This window comes from Panulirus ornatus, chromosome 3 (genome assembly GCF_036320965.1).
Source record: "Panulirus ornatus isolate Po-2019 chromosome 3, ASM3632096v1, whole genome shotgun sequence".
Lineage (NCBI taxonomy): Eukaryota > Metazoa > Arthropoda > Malacostraca > Decapoda > Palinuridae > Panulirus > Panulirus ornatus.
In genome coordinates, this window is record NC_092226.1 from 25914502 (window position 1) to 25937248 (window position 22747).

General features: G+C 43.5%; 1 protein-coding gene across 10 annotated transcripts in view; it reads left to right on the top strand.

Moving 5' to 3' along the window:
- Positions 1–22747, top strand: part of LOC139761399 (Fanconi anemia group J protein homolog) — a 1968572-nt gene that overhangs the window by 1597674 nt on the left and 348151 nt on the right. For all 10 annotated transcript variants that reach the window (XM_071685544.1, XM_071685606.1, XM_071685598.1 and 7 more), the window contains one exon: positions 4780–4869. In XM_071685544.1, the coding sequence (XP_071541645.1) occupies positions 4780–4869 (90 nt within the window). The remainder of the gene's footprint in view (positions 1–4779; positions 4870–22747) is intronic.

Consider the following 22747-nt stretch of genomic DNA (forward strand, 5'->3'; position numbering starts at 1 on the left):
TATATATATATATATATATATATATATATATATATATGTATGTATGTATCAGAAATTTATAAACTTATGATTAACCCCAAATCCAGCCATATTTGACAGTAATATACTATTGCTTCCTGATTCTTTTACGTAGCAATGGATAATGCTGGATAGATTTAGATTATAATTTACCAATACAGTTTACGACGTGAGAAAGTGTCTCCCAGGTGGTCAGAATAAATCCTGGGGGAAAAAAAAAAGAAAAAAGGAGATTGATTGTTATTTGAAAGTTCCTCGTTTATCTAAATCGGTTTTGATAACTTGCAAAGTTGATTGATATCTTTGATGGTTTTCTAGCGCAGTCTCGTCAGCTTGAATGGTGATGTATGACACTGGCATGTTACGATACACTGAAGGCGTAAACGCAGTTATGGTTCGTGCGCAAGCACGTGCAAAGGCCTTCATCGACCCCTCCCCCACCCCCTCCACTAGCTTGGTGTACACCTGCTGGTCTTCAGGTCCTGGGTAGCCCAGGAAGAGGTTAATCTAGTTACCGGTCAGTTCTGCTCTTCTTTCAGACACTTGTTCGAAAGCAACTTTACCCATTGGCTCAGTGTTCTCTGTCTGTCTGTTGCTCTTTTTTCTTTCTTCATTTTCTGTTTGTTTGTTGTTCTTTTTCTTTCTTCGTTTTCTCTTATTTACTGCGTTTTTTTGTTTCGTCTTTTCTTTACACTTGTTCCCGTACGTCATCAGTCAATTTACACGCAGATCTTCCTGTCTTAAAGCTTTTCATCAACACTGACGCACGACCTCTAAGGTATGATAGCTCGGGCTTTTTGATCTGACCCTTAAGGGTTAGGTCAAAGGCCAGGGCCATCATTACGTACCCTTCGTACTCAGGGAGCCCTAGGGTCAGAGCCATCATTACGTACCCTTCGTACTCAGGGAGCCATAGGGTCAGAGCCATCATTACGTACCCTTCGTACTCAGGGAGCCATAGGGTCATGTTCAGAGGTGTTAACACTACACGGCGCTACAACACACCCGACCATGATTGCTCAAAGCAGTAAACATATACGTACAGTGTCCAGCTGGTGGGTGACCAGGTTACATGTTCACCACGGTACAGTATGTGTGTGTGTGTGTGTGTGTGTGTGTGTGTGTGTGTGTGTGTGTGTGTGTGTGTGTGTACAGCGTGCCTCCCACGTACAGGTGTCTGGCATTCCCCCAGAACATTACAAGACCGGGAGTAGCTTCAATTTCCCCTGACGTAGACAACAATAGAGTAACACGCAACACACACACACACACACACACACACACACACACACACACACACACACACACACACACGGAGGGTGGTGTTCCCCTCTCATGGACACAATATTCCCGAGAAACATAACAAAATCTCGCCATTCCTCGTCCTATGTAAACACACGTCATGTCAATATTGGTGCAAAATTTGAACCGCATGTTAGGAGTGGTAATGTGGGCTCCCCTTCCCCCCCCACCAACCCCCCTAGCCCATATTCTTTCCCCACCCATATCCCCCCACATCCTCAGCTATAACCCTCACATAGGCTGCATTAAAAGTCACCATCTTTGCGTTTTTTTTTTTCTTTTTTTCTGTTTTTTTGCCATTCTGTGCGTCATTGTGTCCCACGTGTCGACTTCGATGTGTCGAATAGTCTGGCATTGTCTGGGGCCTTGCCGGTCTGGGGTGCCGTTCCTCCCTCCTCGACATATATATCCAGCTCCCATGGTGATGATTTAGCGATGTGGAGATAGCACTGGGAGCTTATTGGCAAGGGAGGGAGGGACGGCAGGGGGGAGCTATTGAAGGCCTGGGGCTGGGACCAGGGGGGGGGGCGCCCTTAGCAAGTTGCGTGGGTTGTCGTGGTTTGCTGGGGGATGAGGGGGGGGGGGGACGCCAGCCAGAGATGGTGGTGTATGGGGACGAGGCTGGGGGAAGGAGTGTTATCGGGTAGGAAGTGCGCAGAGTCTGTAGTCTGGGGCAAGAGTTGTACTGTATTTTTTCAAGGAATGAAGGCGGGTTTCCGTGTTCCCGGAGAATCGTGGTTGCGTTCGATTGTCAAGGAGAGAGAGAGAGAGAGAGAGAGAGAGAGAGAGAGAGAGAGAGAGAGAGAGAGAGAGAGAGAGAGAGAGTATTCTTAAAAGAGTGGGTTGTAGTGACGTGTGGTGACGTCTCTGCGTGTCGTAGAAGGTGACTAAAAGGGGAGGGAGCGGGGGACTGGAAATCCTCCCCTCTCGTTTTTTTTTTTTTTTTTTATTTTCCAAAAGAAGGAACAGAGAAGGGGGCCAGGTGAGGATATTCCCTCAAAGGCCCAGTCCTCTGTTCTTAACGCTACCTCGCTATCGCGGGAAATAGCGAATAGTATGAAAGAAAGATGTATATTTTATATTTTATTTTATGTATTTATTTTGCTTTGTCGCTGTCTCCCGCGTTGCGAGGTAGCGCAAGGAAACAGACGAAAGAAATGGCCCAACCCACCTCCATACACATGTATATACATACACGTCCACACACGCAAATATACATACCCATACATCTCAATGTACACATATATATACACATACATATACACACATGCACACTATTCACACTGTCTGCCTTTATTCATTCCCATCGCCACCTCGCCACACATAGAATAACATCCCCCCCCCTCATGTGTGCGAGGTAGCGCTAGGAAAAGACAACAGAAGCCCCATTCGTTCACACTCAGTCTTTAGCTGTCATGCAATAATGCCCGAAACCACAGCTCCCTTTCCACATCCAGGCCCCACAGAACTTTCCATGGTTTACCCCAGACGCTTCACATGCCCTGATTCAATCCATTGACAGCACGTCAACCCCGGTATACCACATCGATCCAATTCACTCTATTCCTTGCCCGCCTTTCACCCTCCTGCATATTCAGGCCCCGATCACTCAAGATCTTTTTCACTCCATCTTTCCACCTCCAATTTGGTCTCCCATTTCTCCTCGTTCCTTTCACCTCTTGACACATATATCCTCTTGGTCAATCTTTCCTCACTCATTCTCTCCATGTGCCCAAACCATTTCAAAACACCCTCTTCTGCTCTCTCAACCACGCTCTTTTTATTTCCACACATCTCTCTTACCCTTACATTACTTACTCGATCAAACCACCTCACACCACATATTGTCCTCAAACATTTCATTTCCAGTACATCCACCCTCCTGCGCACAACTCTATCCATAGCCCACGCCCCGCAGCCATACAATATTTTTGGAACCACTATTCCTTCAAACATAGCCATTTTTGCTTTCGGAGATAATGTTCTCGACTTCCACACATTCTTCAAAGCTCCCAGGATTTTCGCCCCCTCCCCCACCCTATGATTCACTTCCGCTTCCATGGTTCCATCCGCTGCCAGATCCACTCCCAGATATCTAAAACACCCCACTTTCTAAAATGGGAAACAGAAAGGAACAGAGAAGGGGGCCAGGTGAGGATATTTCCTCAAAGGCCCAGTCCTCTGTTCTTAACGCTACCTCGCTAATGCGGGAAATGGCGAATAGTACGAAAGAAAGAAAGAAATATATATATATATATATATATATATATATATATATATATATATATATATATATATATGATAATGAATAAATAAAAGGACCAAGGACCAAGTTGGTCCTAGTTCTTTTCACCTTTTTCGTTAGGAATGTACCTGTATTGCATCATTTAGTTTTCCATTTATCAGAGTGTGTGTTTTCTCGTATTACCTTTCCTAATTGTACTCACTGCAATCTTAGCTCACGGTGTGTACTCGCATCATCATATTGTAAGAGACTATGTGATACGTCTCCTTAACCTCTGCGTGGAAGGTTCATTGACTTTTACTGTATTAGATATGCACTGTAAACAACCCATTACACGTCAAACATGTTAAAATCGGTTTCTCTCTCTCTCTCTCTCTCTCTCTCTCTCTCTCTCTCTCTCTCTCTCTCTCTCTCTCTCTCTCTCTCTCTGTACCTATGTATCTATCTATATATTTGTCATTTGTCTAAATTTAGTAAGCTGAAGAAAATAAAGGAAAACAAAATAAGGTTGACAATTAAGACCACTGGAAGGGAACGCCCGAGTTATCATGATGCATTGAACGACCTTGAGACTGTACCGTTTGGAAGGATGAGGCGAACACGTCATCCAAGGCAAACTGGAGGAAGCACAGTAACTGAAAATGAACAAAATATATTCTTAGATCGAGGCAGATAGGAAGAAAGACTCTGGTGTCTGTGGCCAAACATGTTAAATGTCTTTGATGGAAAGATTGAGTATTGAAACCTTTAAAAGGAGCTCCAAGTGAACTCAGAATACACTGCTACGAACTATATGTGGTACCAGAAGACATTAGTATTATGAAACGCGCGGTCATCGCTACGCGCGCTTGCTGCGCCCTGGGAGTTGAATTCCATATTTCACTAAAGGGGGAAAAAAAAATTCTGACCAGCGGTTGGTTCGTAGTGTATGAATAGATCGCCAATATTGATTTAAATATTCTTATTTTTTTCCACGGACAAACTGCCCACTGGTAGTGACTTGGTCATGCAGTCAGTGCGGATTTTGACGTATTTTCCCCAAACTTGCTGAGGGTCGGTTTATTTATCGTTGGGAAATAGATTTACAGACATAGTTGAATTATTATTAACATTATTAATGGAAGGATATATATTATCTTTAGAGGCATATGCATTTACAATTTACAAGAGAAGATCAAAGTTCCTTCTATATTTGATACATTTTTTCTTTCCAGAGTGCCAACCATCTTCTTCGGCACGAGAACACACAAGCAGATCTACCAAATCATAAAGGAGCTACGACGCACCGCCTACAAGCACGTCAGGTGAGTACAGGCCCCTCTGGTGTGTGGTCTGGCCAGGCTCTTTGGTCTGTTTAGGCTCTGTGGTCTGTCAAGGCTCTGTGGTCTGGCCAGGCTCTGTGGTTTAGTTAGGCTCTGTGATCTGATGTTGTATGACTGTAACCCTCCGTATTTATGAACGTGTCACTCCCGCGTTACTGTGACTGGTAACGTACTTTGAGGTAACGTCTCTCGGGGATAGAGTGTCGTCGTTATCACGTCGTCTGATTTTGATGTGTTGTAGGGGTAAGGACTGGTGAAGTCTGCTGTCCACTGCTCGACCCAGGAGGTGGATCCCTCATGCCTGTGTACGTCCGAGGGCACGACCCTCGGGTGTGGTGACCTGGTGTCTGGTCTGACCCTTCAAGGTCAGGTCGTCATACCCACAGGTCATATCACTGGCACAAGTTTAAAGTGACGCAGGAGTGATGCGTTTTGCTCTCAAATTCAGATTAGGTAATAGGTGGCCCGTTTTCTGTGCTAGGGTTGGCCACAGTCTGGACTAGCTCTGTGACCTGACCTGGATCTGTGGTCTGGACTGGAATTGTGGTCTGGCCTGGCTTTGTGGACCGGCCTGGATCTGTGGTCTGGCCTCGCTCTGTGGTCTGGCCTGGATCTCTGGTCTGTCCTGGATCTGTGGCTTGGCCTGGCTCTGTGGCTTGGCCTGGCTCTGTGGTCTAACCTGGCTCTGTGGTCTGACCTGGATCTGTGGTCTGGCCTGGCTCTGGGGTCTGGCCTGCCTCTATAGTCTGGCCATGTTCTGTGATCTGTACAGGCTCAGTGGTCTAGGATGACTGTGGCTGTATTCCAGCAGATCCCTCCCCTCGCCAGGGTCGGCCAGACACCAAGACGGCACGTGTCACGCGCCATGAGACTGTCAGCACGTGTCGTCAGACCTGACCGTTTATCATCGGGAGTAACGGACGAAAAACCATGACCTGTAATGACTGACGGTCAGTAGATACTGGAACTAAGTAGGAATCATGCTGACCATGACGGGTCAGCAAGACCCCATACCACGACAGGTCAACAAGAGGGTATTATCATTACAGGTCACAATGACCCTACGTACCTCATGTAGATTGGAGGTAGCGTAAGCATAGTGTCATTCGGTAGGAGTTGGGTGCATGTTCTCCAGCAGGTAGCGTCATCTTGGTGACCCCCTTCATCAACCACATACGAAAGTGTGGTCGAGACATGGTCGCCTCGAGCTGGGTCGTCAGGCCTCCGGAAACATTTGCTGGTTGATAGGTCTGGCCACCAGGGGGATGGATGAATTGTGTTTCAAATGATTCTTTTTTTTTCTAAGATTTTTACCCCCCTTTCACTAGGGTCGCAGCTGACCGCGAGGGATATAGGACCGTCTGCGTGTTGATGGATAGAGAACTCTGTTAATCTTTAATGTCTTCTTTCCCGCGGTAAACCATTTCCTACTGTTGGTATTCGTCGGAACCAAGTACGGCAGACGAGAGAGTTGTTTAAACACTCTTAACTGAATCTCTCGCTGCTCCCGAGACAAGGTAAATGCCCTCTTCCCTCCACCTCCACCCACCCCCATAGGATCCCTCCGTGTAGACCACCAGCTATTGCCTCTCCCAGTATGTGCACCGCCGCCCGCTCTTCTCCCGATATCTGTAACGCCGCCCACTCTTCCCCTAGTATGTGCACCGCCGCCCACTCTTCCCCTTCTCTGTGCACAGCCGCCCAGTCTTCTCCAAGTGTGTGTCCTGCCGCCCACTGTTCTCCCAGTATGTACACGGTTGCCCTCTCTTCTCCCAGTGTGTGCACAGCTACCAACACTTCTCCCAGTATGATCCTTCTCCAATATGTGCCCCGCCACTCACGCCTCTTCACTATGCACCATCATCACATGCCTCCACTTGTGTATGTACCGCCACCCACGACTCACCTAGTGTGTACACCGCCACTCTGAACCAGGATATTGTAGTGAAAGGTTCTGTGAAATTTACGGTGAAGGAGTGAGAACATGTGTACCTCTAGTCTGAGATACAAAGAGAAGGTTAAGAAAGAGGGGAAAAACGTTCAATTAAAGATGTTAAAAAACACGGGAGCTTCGAGATGTGCAGCGTCGGAGATGTAGGCGACAGAGCCAGACAGCTGAGGGAAAGTGGAAGAGAGCAAAGAATGTGTGTAGTGGAATAAGAAAGGAACAACAGAGAAAATTTGAAAAGAGTATTGTGCATAAGGCAGGCGAAAATCCAAAACTTTTCCGCAAAGTTTGTCAGATGTAGATTATCAGTTCAAGAGCAGCTTAATCAGATTAGAGGAGTCAGAGGGGAAAAATAATTGAGGGTAATATAAGGATATATGGGGGACTGTTCACATGTGTTTTCGCATTGAAGACGATATTGCGTCGTCACTAGTGAGACTGAATGGGGTGGAGGCTTCACTGAGAAAGCATTGAGATATCTATAAAAGACATTACTAGGATACTAAAAGATTTTCACCCATACAAAGTTCAGGGTCCTGTTGAAATCACCTTACATGCTTAAGATGTGTGCAGATACACTAGACACACCTTTTGAAGTACTATTCAAGATGCTACTGGAAAAACGCAAGGTGCCAAGGTAGTGGAAAGGGCTGCTAAGCTACAGAACAGTCTCCTTGACGAGTGTGGTCTGTAAGGTACTCAAGAAGTGGATGGCATTTCTACTGAAATTACCTAAATGAGAGGTAGCACGGTTTTGCATAATGGAGGTCACGTGAAACGAATCTCTTAGATTTCTATGAGGGAGTTGATTCATTTAGACAAAAGGGAAAGCTGGGCAGATTGTATATATCTTGACTACCAGAAACCATTTGACACTGTACTGCACGGGAGGCTGATTTAAGAAGCTTGAATACCTGGCAGGAATAAGGGAGACACTCCTGCGATGGATAGACTATCATCTTAGTGTAAGGGAACAATTGACACATGTCAGAGGACCTTCCTCCAAATGTTCGGAGGTCACCAGTGGAGTTCCCCAGAGTTCTGTCTCGGTACCGTTACACTTCATCTAAGCGAATGACATGCCTGAAGATATGGACTCTTACCTGAACATGTTTGCAGATGATGCGAAAGTCATGAGGGAAGACAATCAAGGAGGATTGCATCAGCCTAAGAGTGGACTCAAGCAGACTTCAAATTTGGTCTGATTCATGGTTGAAAGAGATAAGAGATCGATGACTTGCACAGCGAGTTCTTTGTGGTATGTGAATATAGGATAACCAGAGGACATGACATGAAACTGAGCAAGAAACTTGTTGAAATGGATCTTAATGAATACATTTAAGATATTAGAGTTGTGGATGAATGGAGTAGAATGACTGATGGCGAGATTAATGCAGACAACATACATGATTATAAGGTATATGCCAGTAGAGAATGTTAACGAGATGGGGCCCCACGAGTGCAAAACTCCCACCCCGTACAGTACAAATAGGTCATTACACACCTCCCGGTGTTTGCTGCACCACAACCTACGCCACCCACAGTGTGCGCACTGCACCCACGCCTCCCCTAGTGTGTGCATTGCCAGCCACGTCTTCCTTGTTGTATGCGCCGCCACCCACGACTCCTCTGGTGTGTACACCGACACCACGCCTCCCCTGGTACGTGCATCACCACTACGCCTCCCCTGGTACATACACCGCCACCCACTCCTCCTACTGCGTGCACCGCCGCCCACATCTTAGCTCTACCACTGAGTGCGCCGCCCATACCTCTCCCATTCAGTGTACCAGCGCCTACGCCTATCCCAGTGAGTGTGCCGCCTCCCAAGACTCTTCTACGGTGTATTTCGACCCACTCCTCCCTCTGTATACCAACACCCACACCTCTCTCATTTACCTATATCCACGCCACCCTTACTGTGCACCGACACCCACGCTCCCCTACTGCGTACGAACACCTCCCTCTGTGCACCAACACCCACGCCTTCCCTACTGTGTACCAATACCCTGCGTTGCAGTGCACACTCCACCCACACTTATCTTTTGGTTTGTTCGTGAACATCTTTGTGGGCATCATCCCACACTAACCATGAGGGCGTGGCATGCATTCCAGACTCATTGTCCATATACAGTGCAGGCATCTCACCCTGATGTGAATGGGGTCCCTCTCCTCTTGAGAATAACATTTGAAATCTGGAATCTGAAATTGCCCATATACTGTGCATGGAGTGAAGAGCTATACATAATGCAGACTACACCGGTGATACAGTAGAGTCATGCTTAAGGCGTATTACAGAGATGTGCCATAGAGTCGTACATATGGCAAGTTACAGGTTTGTAGTCGAGAACACATGAAGCAGGTTATAGATATGTACATTTGTTTATTACATGATCCAAGTTACAGGGATTCATAGTAGAACAGTACATGAGGCAAGTTACAGGATGTACAGTAAAGTAGTACGTGAAGTTACAGGGATGTACAGTAGAGTAGTTAGAGGTGTACCGTAGAACAGTACTTGAAGCAAATTACAGCGGTGTAAAGTAGTACATGAGGCAAGTTATAGGAGTGTGTAGGTAAGCAGTACATGAGATGAGGCATGTTACAGGTGTACAGTGGAGTAATACATGAGGCATGTTACAGGTGTACTGGGGAGTAGTGCACGAGGCATGTTACAGGGATGTACAGTACAACAGTATACGAGACAAGTTACAGAGGACTCAGTACACAAACATCGGAGGTGGGCAGACCGGGTTATTATGTGGCCCTGTGGCCTCGTCCTGCTTATCATGTGTACATCCTACCACACGCCAGCGGTGCCCGGCGCTCCCCTGCCGTGGATACCACCGCCCACGCCTCCCAAACGCTGGGTATACCCACCGTGGCTTCCCATTGGCCGCACCACGCCTCCCTCAGTACGTGCACCACCCCCTCATCGACTCCCATTGGCTATACCACGCCTCACCCATCAAAGTGCACATCCACCCACGCCTTCTCCAGTGCGTGCACCAACCTCCCACGCCTCTCTCTGCTTTCCCCCCTTTCTTACGCCTCCTTCAGCACACCATCAACGCCCCTTGCTTGCCCCTCCCACCAGTGCCTTTCCCTTCTGTGAGTACCCCCGCCCACGTCCCCCTTACAGCGTGGGCCTCGCCTCCCGCCCTCCTCCCTGTGCATCACCTCGCCAGGTCCCCCCTCGGTTCAACTTGACCACACAGCCTCTGCTCTGCCTCTCCTCGCCTTCCACACCGGGGGTCCCCCTCCACGCTTAACGCCACTCCACTCTCCATTTGCTCCACCTCCTCCACTCGTGGTGCCTCCACCCCCTCGCCTTGGTTCATCATGTGCCCGTAGCGGCAACCCTCCCCGGTCCCCGCCCTCCCCCACACCACTGGCACCTTCACCCCTCTTCCCTCTCTCTCTCCCCCGCTCTTCACGTCCCTCCCGCTTTCCTCCCATTGTTTGAGTGTGCCAACCTGACACGTCGCTTGTATGGTGGGATTTCCGGCTGCACCACCCGCCACCACTGGCATCACCACCACCACTACCAACATTACCGTCTGTATCAACATTACTACCACCGTCCCCACTCACCACTGCCATAATCACCACCTCTGCCACCATCACCACCAGCGCCACCACCACTGCCTGTGTCATCATTGCCTCCAATGCCACCACTGCCACTGTTGTCATCACTGCCACCACCATTACCACCACCTCCTTAACAGTTGACCGAGATGACTGACGGCCAAACTGCGTGTGTCAGCAGACCGGCTGACGAGTATCAGCAGCTGTGCTCCCACCGATGGTGCTTCTCGTACGGCTTACCCCCGCTGTCATTGTTTACACCTCTAGCATAGAAGAGGTCTTTGTCACAGCCACAGACACCACAGCCATCGCAGCGGAGCCTCCTCCACCACCACTACCACATCTGCCACCACCACGACCGTCATATGGATCATATCCATCACCCACATCTACCACAGTTCACTTTCCTTCCCGCCCCCTCCTCCCAGCCTCTCTCATCGAGGAACATGAATATCACCTTCACTCTCCCTCACCCCTGCCACTCACATCAACACCACCGCAGCTAAAACTCTTCCATACGACCTCCACCACACTCCCCTTGCCTACCAGTTCCTCCTACCCTATCTTGACTATCGCCACAGCCTCCTCACCCGCCACCGGCATCATTACTACACCCCCGCCACCACCACCACCAGGTATAAGGCCATCGCCACCACCACTACTAACAGTATGAGCATCGCCACCACTGCACCACCACCGGCAACATGACCTCCACCACTGCTGCACCACTGCTCCACCACCACCAGCAACATGAGCATCACCACCACCACCGGCCCCATCAACGCCTCCCCCCCTCCCCTCCCCCCTGTGCTCCGGCAGAAAACTTTAACGCAGACAGCCAGTAATTGACTCCCGTTGTCGGCCTAATAGCATTATAGTTCAGTGGGCCCGATGCGTAACGAAGCGCCCAGATTAGCGAGATAACCACTCGTCCCGGAGCCTTCACCTGACTTTGACCTCGGTTCCACTGTTCGTATGTCGCAATTGCCCCCCCTTCCCCTCCCCCTCCCACAAATACGGTCTGGGGCAAAAGTACGGGATATTGAACCTAACTTCTTCCCCCTCCTCCTCCTCCCCCCCCCCCCCCCTTTCCGTCGCCTCCAACCTTATGCCGAAAATTTGCCGACGGGTTTTTTTTTTCGTCCGGGTTAAAGGCGGGCACGGCAGATGATGTAGGGAAAGTTCTTTGAGGAGTGACAGAGAAGGAGCGAGGCAGCCAATCACCAGGGAGTGCAGGCGGCCCGGTCTTGGCAGTTCCTTTTCACACACCAAGTTTGCCAGAGTCTGTCGTCTTGTTTACATACTTTTTTCACACCTTCCCGGTCCCCTCCAGCCCGGCAGGCGCTCAATACCGAGGCTTGTTCATGCCTTCCTCCCTCACTGTCTCCCCTCACTCTCTCTCTCCCTCTCTCTGCTTCCCACCTCCCCCTCTCTACCCCGTACGCCATTCCTCACTCCCCTCACTGCATCTCTCCCCCTCACACGCCGTCTTTCACTCTGTGTCCCTCAGCTCACACCATCCATCTACCGCAATCCCATTACTGTGCCTTGCCTCACACTATTGTCACACCCCCGTCACTCCATATTCCCTCACCAACCCTCACTTTTACACTTTCCACGGTGTCTTTCCTCAAATCCTCCCTCACTGCTACACATTCGTCACTATGCCTTGTTTCACATCATCGCTCACTTCCACGTTCCCGTCACTGTGCCTTGCCTCACGCCATCCCTCACTTGCCTCTTGCATCACACTCGCTCTCTTCGTGTCTTCACCTCGCGCGCGTCCTCCTCCTCCTCCTCCTCCTCCTCCTCCCGTGTCCCCAGCATCATCCCAAGTAGTCCATCAGCCTCCACTTGCACTACTGCCGCCCATCTGTCCCCTCAACATTAAAAGCCTCACATCCTCTCATTTGTCTGACATGATTGCATTTTTTTTTATCTTGTACATGATCATTCTCTCTCTCTCTCTCTCTCTCTCTCTCTCTCTCTCTCTCTCTCTCTCTCTCTCTCTCTCTCTCTCTCTCTCTCTCACACACACACACACACACACACGCATTTCGGGGTCATACAGTCAAGTCTTCCTCGTCCTTCTTTTCTTCATTGTAAGTCTTGTGACATGTAGTTACCATCTGCATCCCTCAGCTGTCGGTGAAGAACATTTTTTTCAGTTGAAGGAGGTGTTGGCCCCGTTGCCAGGTTCTGCTAAAGGTAACCTCCATCTGCCCCGTCAGCCAACATCCCAGACCTACCACTGCTCCCCAGCCACCAGGACGCACTGCCTCCTGCCCCAGCCTGTACTTACCTCATCCCCAGACTCCACTCCCTCCCCCCTTCCACACACACACACACACACACACACACACACACACACACACACACACCATTACCCCCTCCCTGATTAACCACCTGCCTATCCCCATTGCCTCCCATCCTATCCTATCCTATCCCCTCATCGTGACCTCGGATGACCTTAGATGTAGCGTGTGTGTACCTTTTGGGCGGAGGTAGTGTGTGTGTGTGTGCGTACCTTGGCTGCGGGAGTAGTGTGTGTGTGAGTGTACCCTGGATGCTGATATTGCGTGTGTGTGTGTACCCCGGCTGCGGGTGTAGTGCGTGTGTACCTAGTGACAGGTTTAGCATGAGTGTACTCTGGCCATGGGTGTAGCGTGTATGTGTGAGTGTGTGTGTGTGTGTGTGTGTGTGTGTGTGTAGCTCGGCGGCGGTGGAGGGAGGTGTAGCACGGTGTAGCGGCATCCCTGGCGGCGGCAGCAGCAGCAGGAGAGGGTGCCAGCGTCCCTAGCGGGCGTTTGATTATCACCGGGCGCGCCGCCCCCCTTCAATTATCGGATTTTCGCCCCCCTGCGCTGTAGATCAATTACGAGGAGCGAGGCTGGCCCGACTCCCGCCCTCTACACCGCCACGGCTCCGCACCGCTCTGTGTGTGTGTGTGTGTGTGTGTGTGATGTTATTTTTTTCGTTATGTGTATGTATGTAGGCATGTGTCCGTCTGTATGTGTGTGTGTGTGTGTGTGTGTATACTGAAGGGGTGAGAACAGTGGGTACTCTTCGTACACAGAAATTTTTTTTTCATATTCTTTTATATAAACTCCCACAAAAAACGTACCATAATAGCCTCGTGCGTGCGTGTTTTGTGTTTTAGGTATGGCTTTAGGAAAGCCGTTTCTCTATATATATTTTCTTTATATTTTTACCGTGACTAAAAGGATGTGCTTTATAAGGAAGTAGTAGAAAACCCCTCATTAAAATCTTATTTAGCGAAGTAATGTGACTCATTTTTATGGGGTTGAAGTTCGAAAAAAAATTGTACTGTAGTGTTTGATCACGTGTTTGCCGACCGTAAAAGCTTTTAAGAGGATAGCTCATACCACGAGACAAGGGAAGAAGCATGGCAGGAGTTTTGGTTTTTTGAGGTGGGGTTAGATTTAACCATGAGACAGATGGGCGAGACTTGGCGTTAACATCGTGGCCCCGTCGTCCGTCCTGGCGTCATCTAGCGTTTGCCAGCTGCCACTACAGAATGATTCTCTTCCTTTGGCCACTCAAATTTCCCAAGTAGTGGTTGATAAAGAGAATGGGATGCTGACCTCTATGGCCATACTGACCTGTAGAAAATATCACTGGGTTTCACATCAATTCATTATAAGTAATTGTACCTTGTAGACAAGGACGATTTAGAATGCCATTCCAGTATGATAAGATCCCAAGAGGAAATTATAGATATTAGTCGTCAGAAAGTAATGAAAAATATATATATATATATATATATATATATATATATATATATATATATATAATATATATATGTATATATATATATATATATATATATATATATGTGTGTGTGTGTGTGTGTGTGTGTGTGTGTGTGTGTTTCCGCAGTAAATTTAATGCATAGAAAATGGGTGAAGGATTGTATGTATAAAGTCTGGGACCAGGAAATGATATCCTGTTTGGATCATATTCACTGTGTATAGTCAGCGTATTTTGTCCTTATTGCAAGCGCACGTATGACCCCTCTTGGACAGTGGCTTGGTGTCAGAGATCAGCCCCCTATTTTGTGTTATGATCTGATTCTGTGTATAAGAATATATATATATATATATATATATATATATATATATATATATATATATATATATATATCTTTACCCTGGATTACATTTCCCGTCGTGTTAAGCCGTGATAATAATGGTACGACCTTTGACCATAATGGTACGATCCTTGAGCACGAGGGTACGAGGTACGGCGTCATATCCAAGGGTCGTACCGCTGGTGTTCATGTATTCCCGTCAGGTGGCCTGTGTCTGCAAATCACTTACCACTACACAATGGTTGTGTTTCTTTTCACACTAGATTTTTTTTTTTTTTTTTTTGAGTAGTGGTTGATAAAGAAAATGGAATGTTGGCCTCGCTTGATGGTCAGATTAGTCTGACGTTTTCTGTGTCAGGCCAAGAAAACGCAGTTCTTAGTTTCCATAGAATATACCAGACACTGCGTCAGGTTTATTTTTTTTCGTAATTTTTTTTTTTTTTTACACGAAAACTAAATTGTTTTTATGATGGAAAAATTGATCACACCTTTCAGCCGCTGTGTTGAATTCCCATAGATAGTGATGCTCGATTCTTAATGGTGTAAGATGTTTGCCGTAGTTGATATGGTTAAATAGAAGAAAAAAAATGGAATTTCATCGCAGATGCTCTTGTGTTCCCTCACCCCAGCAGCTGGGCGAATAGTAATGTGTTTGCTTAAACGATTTTTGTGTTAGGGGCTTTTTATTTCCAGAACAGTATTTTTTTTATATGTACCTATTTTAAAAACGGCGTGTTTGTAGATAGAAAATATGTATATAGCATCTTTTATACAGCGTTTATTAATGATGATAAAAGATTATTTATTGTAAGATAGACACCCCCTCCCTCCTCGCATTAGTGACGTCACGTCAGGGACAGACGAATGAAAAGGAAAAATCATCCCTCGATTTCTTCCTTGTTGTAACTTGTGTTAAATGATGATACAAGAAGGGAGGATGGTCTGTTCCCCCGTTCCCGCCCCTCGTCTTCGCCTACAAGTCGCAGGAGATACGATGAATAATAATAATAATAATAATAATAATAATAATAATAATAATAATGATATTATTGTTATTATTATTATTATTATTATTATTATTATAATTTATTGTAGAAGTAATGGTACTAAACTTTAAACGCAGTCAGTATCATACTTGATTTTCGATAAATATAGTTAAAGAATAATATATTGTTGAATATATTTCTTATTTTACATTTATATTTGGATATTCCCTCCGGTTATTTTCTTAGATATGATTACTTCTAGTTTTATAGACTGTTTTCACATTTTAGTGTTTGTTACTTCTGATTTATGATATTGTCGGAATAACCAATATACTTTGAATATATATATATATATATATATATATATATATATATATATATATATATATATATATATATATATATTCAATGTGTGTGTGTGTGTGTTTTGTAATACCAAATGTATTATCATCATAGTTATTTTCAGGTGTATCGAAAACACCATAGTGATTTCCCAATCATATTATTTCATATATATATATATATATATATATATATATATATATATATATATATATATATTAATGCGCTTGTAAATCTTTGATAGTAATATATGTGTGGTAGTGTGTAGCAACATGAACCATCCCTCCAAGTATCCAGAGAGCTGATAATTGTTTACACCCCAAGCCTGTTCACCAGAGCAGGCGCCAAGACTCGTTATGTCACTCTAGCGCGAGGGAGAAAGTTGACTCATTAATTATCCTGGGTGTGAGTTTGACCCTAAATGCACATGATCACCCTAATGAAAATGTGGCAGAGAGACGCTGACGTGAACCGCTCACAACACTCACTACGACCCCCCACCCAAGTACTCTACTGCTTTCAGAAGACTAGCACGGAGGGAATCTGCTAAATACGAACAGAAAATGTTGGAATTAATTATTTCTAGCGGATTATTATTATTATTATTATTATTATTATTATTATTATTATTATCATTATTATTATTTCATGATCATATTTTAAGTATTATTGTTGTTCCTTCAGTAATATTACCTGTATTGAATAATATTGTAATGATTATTAATACGTCCGTATTATTGTTTATTATTATTATTATTATTATCATTATTATTATTATTATTATTATTATTATTATTATTATTATTATTATTATAGCTTGCTTGCTGTGTCCCGCTTTAGAGAATTAGCTCCAGGTACACAGGAAAAATGCCGCATTCGATCTCTTCCATTCTTTAGCTGTCATGCGTAATTCACCGAAACCACAGCTCCCTATCCACAGCCAGGCCCTACAGACCTTCCCATGGTTTACCTCAGACGCTTCAATTACCTTGGTTCAGTCCATGGACAGCACGTTGACCCCTGTATACCACATCGTTCCGATTCACTGTATCCCGTGCACGCCTTTCTCCCTCCTGTATGTTCAGGGGTCCAATCGCTCAAAATCTTTTTCAGTACGTCCTTCCATCTCTAGTTCGGCCTACCCTTTGTCTTTGTTCCCTCTACTTCTGACACATATATTCTCTTTGTAAAACTCTGCTTACTCATTCTTTCTATATCTGCAAACCATTTCTGTACATTCTCTTCAGTTCTCTTAAACACAATGTTTTTTATTACCACACCTCTCTTTTACTCTATTGTTATTATTATTATTATTATTATTATTATTATTATTATTATTATTAATATTATTGTCATTAATTACTATTGTTGAATATTAGAGAGAGAAGAATTCACTCGTAAATTTTAAGCGACATTTTTTCTTTTGCATTATAGCAGAGTATATATATATATATATATATATATATATATATATATATATATATATATATATATATATATTATTTAAAAATGCTTCAATAAAATGGATTATCGATTAATTGTAAAGGATAAGTGTGCCGCATTATGAGATAAATCTAAGAAAAGGGTGTCGCGAAATATGATAGATATAAGATCGAGATCCTGAGATATATAGATTTAAGATAGTGTTGCTACAGAATATAGATGTATGATAAGTTGCCGCAGTTATACCTTTAAGATATGGATCCCGCGAAAAATACATTTGATAGAGTTGCCGCGAAATTTATGTTAGGGATGCCGCGAAAAATGACTTTAAGGCAAAGTGACACAGGATATGATAGATTTAAGATAAAGTTTCGCGAAATATGACAAATTTAAGATTGGGTTCTTAGATCAATCTAAGATAGGTGTGCCGCGAAATAGAATTGGGATGCCGCGAAATTGATAGATTGGAGGTAGGGGTGCCAGGAGTTTTGATATTATTAACATACAGACGCTGCGAAATAGCACACTGAAACAGGGTTGCTGTGGTGTAAGATAACGCCGCTTAATACGGTCAATTTAAGATGGGATGCCGCGAAATAGAACAGATTTAAGACGGGTGCTGCAAAATATTATGATTAAGATAAGGATTCTTCGAAATATGATGAATTTCTGATTCGGGTACCGCGAAATATGATGAATTTAAGGTGGGAATTATGGGAAATTTATAAATTTAAGGTAGGAGTACCTTGAAATATGATAAGTTAAAGGTAGGAGTAACGCGAAATTTGAAAAATTTAAGGTAGTGGTGACGCGAAATATGGTAAATGAACTTAGGGTGCATTAAGTAAAAAAAGAAAAAAAAAAAAACGGTTGAAAACCACTGTGCTTGGAGAATGGATCTGACGTGAAACATTGTGTGTGTGTGTGTGTGGTGGTAGTGTGACTTAACGACGTTCTCGCTTGACCAGTCAACTGGAGTGTTCAAAGTTGTAATATAAGAAGCACTTTCATAAGTGTGTGTGTGTGTGTGTGTATGTGAGTGTGTGTGTAGCATCAACGTGCTGGGCTGAAGGTGCGTCCTTTCGAGGCCGTTTATATATATATATATATATATATATATATATATATATATATATATATATATAGGAAAGGATCACAATTTTGCACGTGATCAAGATATTTCTATGAATCCACGGGGAAAATGAAACACGAAAAGTTCCCAAGTGCACTTTCGTGTAATAATCACATCATCAGGGGAGACACAAGAGAGAAATATAACAATCAGTTGATATACATCGAAGAGACGAAGCTATATATATATATATATATATATATATATATATATATATATATATATATATATATATAAAGTTATCTTTATTATATTACATTATTATTATTATTATTATTATTATTATTATTATTATTATTATTATTACTACTATTATTATTATTATTATTATTATTATTATTATTATTATTATTATTATTATTATTTATAGAAAGTAAATAAGACAGGTTGGAGTCATTCCGTTTTGTATTATATATATATATATATATATATATATATATATATATATATATCCCTGGGGATAGGGGATTAAGAATACTTCCCACGTATTCCCTGCGTGTCGTAGAAGGCGACTAAAAGGGGAGGGAGCGGGGGGCTGGAAATCCTCCCCTCTCGTTTTTTTTTCTTTTTTTTCCCAAAAGAAGGAACAGAGGGGGCCAGGTGAGGATATTCCAAAAAAGGCCCAGTCCTCTGTTCCTAACACTACCTCGCTAACGCGGGAAATGGCGAATAGCTTAAAAAAAAAATATATATATATATATATATATATATATATATATATATATATATATTGCTGAACTTCATCTGTTGGAGGTTACACCTCAAGTGAAATGTCACCTTTAGCGAGGCTGTATCATCGTCAGTTGACGAAACAGAGAACAGTCTCGTCAAAGAACTCTTGCTTCAAAGGAGTCCATCTGTCCCTGCTGCTGAGTGTAACACACACAGCCTTGGGCTACAGGAACCCGTGGTGTAACACAAGGACCCTTTCAAAAAGGGCCCATGGGGTAACTCTTTATATATATATATATATATATATATATATATATATATATGTGTGTGTGTGTGTGTGTGTGTGTGTGTGTGTGTGTATGTATGTATTATAAGGGCATCCAAGACGTAACTTAACGTATGGAGGTGGACGAAATACCCATCAGTGGACAACTAACGTTTACCGTTTGTTATTTACACACACGGAGCATTATTTGGCGTCATTTTTGTCTTAATCCCGCGTTCCTGTGTAGGGGAAAGTCGGTAGGGAAATGAATATCTCTGTGGGAAACGTGGGTTCTCCTGACATAAAGACTTGTAGACAGCAACAGAACGTGTGAAGACCTCTACGCTTAGGGGGCTGAGGATCATAATTTTTCAGTGTCATCTCCATCCTCCCACTGCTGGAACTGGCGTATGGGGAAGTAGACACACACGGCAGTAGCAGCAGCAAAACCTCCCACCCACTGAATGTAAACTAGAGAACAAAACAGATCACCTTATATCAAATAGCATCGGAAATACGGTACATTACGTGTGTTAGAAGCAGCTAGGGGAAATTTCCATTGTATGTGTTCATTTATATGAGAATTTCACGTACTTCTTCCCCCCTCTCCCTCTCCACATGTTGTTGCCTGATTTTCTTCCTAGCCCTGCCCACTATCACCGCTCTGTTATCGTGGGATTAATTAATGATATCGTATCACCTCTGCGCCATTTCGAACCACTTTTGCTAAAGTGTTTGAGTTTAATATATTTTTCATTTCCAAAACCTTATTTATGTGGTGTATATATATATATATATATATATATATATATATATATATATATATATATATATATATATATATGAGATAACACTGTAATTGAAAAGTCGCCTATGGCGAGGCTGCACCTTGTCAAGGAACTTATTACACCAAAGGTGTTCATCATTTCCCTGTTACTAAAAGCAGCACAGCGCTGGACCTGCAAAAATTTCCTATAAAGATATTCTGAATAACACTGGAACCATGTTTAGAAAGGTGTCCTGTGGCATTTATTGTAGTGAAAGTAATTATGATGGTAGTAGTAATTTTATTATCATTATCATTATTATTGTTATTATTATTATTATTATTATTATTATTATTATTATTATTATTATTATTATTATTTTACAACCCGATGAACCCCTTCTTCAGGGAGTCCTTCCCCCTCAAGGCTGTGCTACAATCAGTAGCAGGGAGAAGATGGATTCCTTTGCAGTGGAATGTTTATCGACAAGATAATACAAAACTTTCTTTACACTTGCTGTTCAGTATCATATATATATATATATATATATATATATATATATATATATATATATATATATATTATTTTTTTTTGTCGCTGTCTCCCGCGTTTGCGAGGTAGCGCAAGGAAACAGACGAAAGAAATGACCCAACCCACCCCCATACACATGTATATACATACGTCCACACACGCAAATATACATATATATATATATATATATATATATATATATATATATATATATACATATAGTGTGTTTGTGTATACGTATGTATAATCCAGTACAGATGCGCAGGAAGGAACCTTTAGTCACTCATCGATTCCTTAGTCTTGCTGCGTAAGTAGAATAATACACTAGGTAGAATCTAAGACGCGCTGGATCGTGGTCTTGTGAACGTGACGGATAAGGAACATATATATATATATATATATATATATATATATATATATATATATATATATATATATATATATATATCTTTTAAACTATTCGCCATTTCCCGCGTTAGCGAGGTAGCGTTAGGAACAGAGGACTGGGCCTTTTTTGGAATATCCTCACCTGGCTCCCTCTGTTCCTTCTTTTGAAAAATTAGAAAAAAAAAAAAAAAACGAGAGGGGAGGATTTCCAGCCCCCCCGCTCCCTCCCCTTTTAGTCGCCTTCTACGACACGCAGGGAATACGTGGGAAGTATTCTTAATCCCCTATCCCCAGGGATAATATATATATATATATATATATATATATATATATATATATATATATATATATATATATATATATATATATATATATATATATATCCCAACACCCTCTTTACGGAGGGAGCTCCTGCAGTTTCAAGGCTGCACCCCATGCAAGAGGAGGGAGATGAGGGACTCGTTTCGAGGACGAGACTGTATCTGTTGTCCATTGATGATTATACAGGCTCACCTAAAGCTACTTTTCATTCACTTAGATTCTTGTAATATATATATATATATATGTATATATATATATATATATATATATATATATGAGAACTTGAGGAGTATCTAATGCATCGACGGTCAGGCTTACAATACGATTCTTTAATACTGTAGACTTTCTAGAAAGAGGATGCCTTAGGGCGGTGTTGTTAATGATTTTTTTTTTCTGTATTCAAAGGATTTTAAGATATATCAACACGCGTACACAGTGTGAAGGAAGGTCAAAGGGTATGGCGGGGGCTGCAGCATCCTTCATCACATATATGTCACGATGGGGAATTTTTTTTTAGGTGGGGAAAAAGGAAAACTTTGCGAGATGTCGCGTCAAGCGGTGTGTGGCAGTACAGAAAAGTTGCCAGCGTTCGCAAGATTGTGTGGCAACAGACTCGAACAGCCTGGTGTAACTGTTTGTTTTACTTTTTTGTTTATGTTTTACATATGCTGTGCTTATAGCATTTATCCGTGTTGTCTAATATCTGGTATTATTTTCATGTACTTTATATGTTTAATATGTATTTCCAATGTGTCTGTAACATTCGTGGGTGTTGTATTGTGGTTGGTATTATTATTAGAGAGGTGGTGTGTGGGGGTTGTGAATGTGAGGTGTGTACTTGACCAGTTGAGGCTGGAGTACGGCTCCACTACCAGTTTCCCGGGACCGGATCTAATGATGGACCAGCGACACTTGCTTCTGTAACGTACCATCTCCGTCATCCTAGCTATATCTCAGCCCTCAGCATTTTCTTCTTCATTTATTATAACCATAACTGTACCTGTTAAAGCACGACGATGCGATCCTTTAATAAGACGGCCTAGCTTTTGACCAGAGCCTTATGGAGTCGTACCGTCATGCTCAAGCGTCATTATCTTCTTGCTCAAGTGGGTAAAGAAAAAGAAAGAAATAGGTGTTCCAGTATTAACCATTTTCTATGAACATCTATAACAGGAGGAGGAAGGGGAAGGGTTTGGAATCTACCGATATATTAGGACGTCACAGTCGGGTTGGTCATGCTGGCACACAAGCGCTTCCAGTAGTGACGGTTCCAATTCACGTGACGGGTGACGTAGTCCCCCCCCCTCACCCTGTAAGTCTTACAAGGACCTTGCGTATGCGTGTTATTGTACTCGCTCTATTGTCTC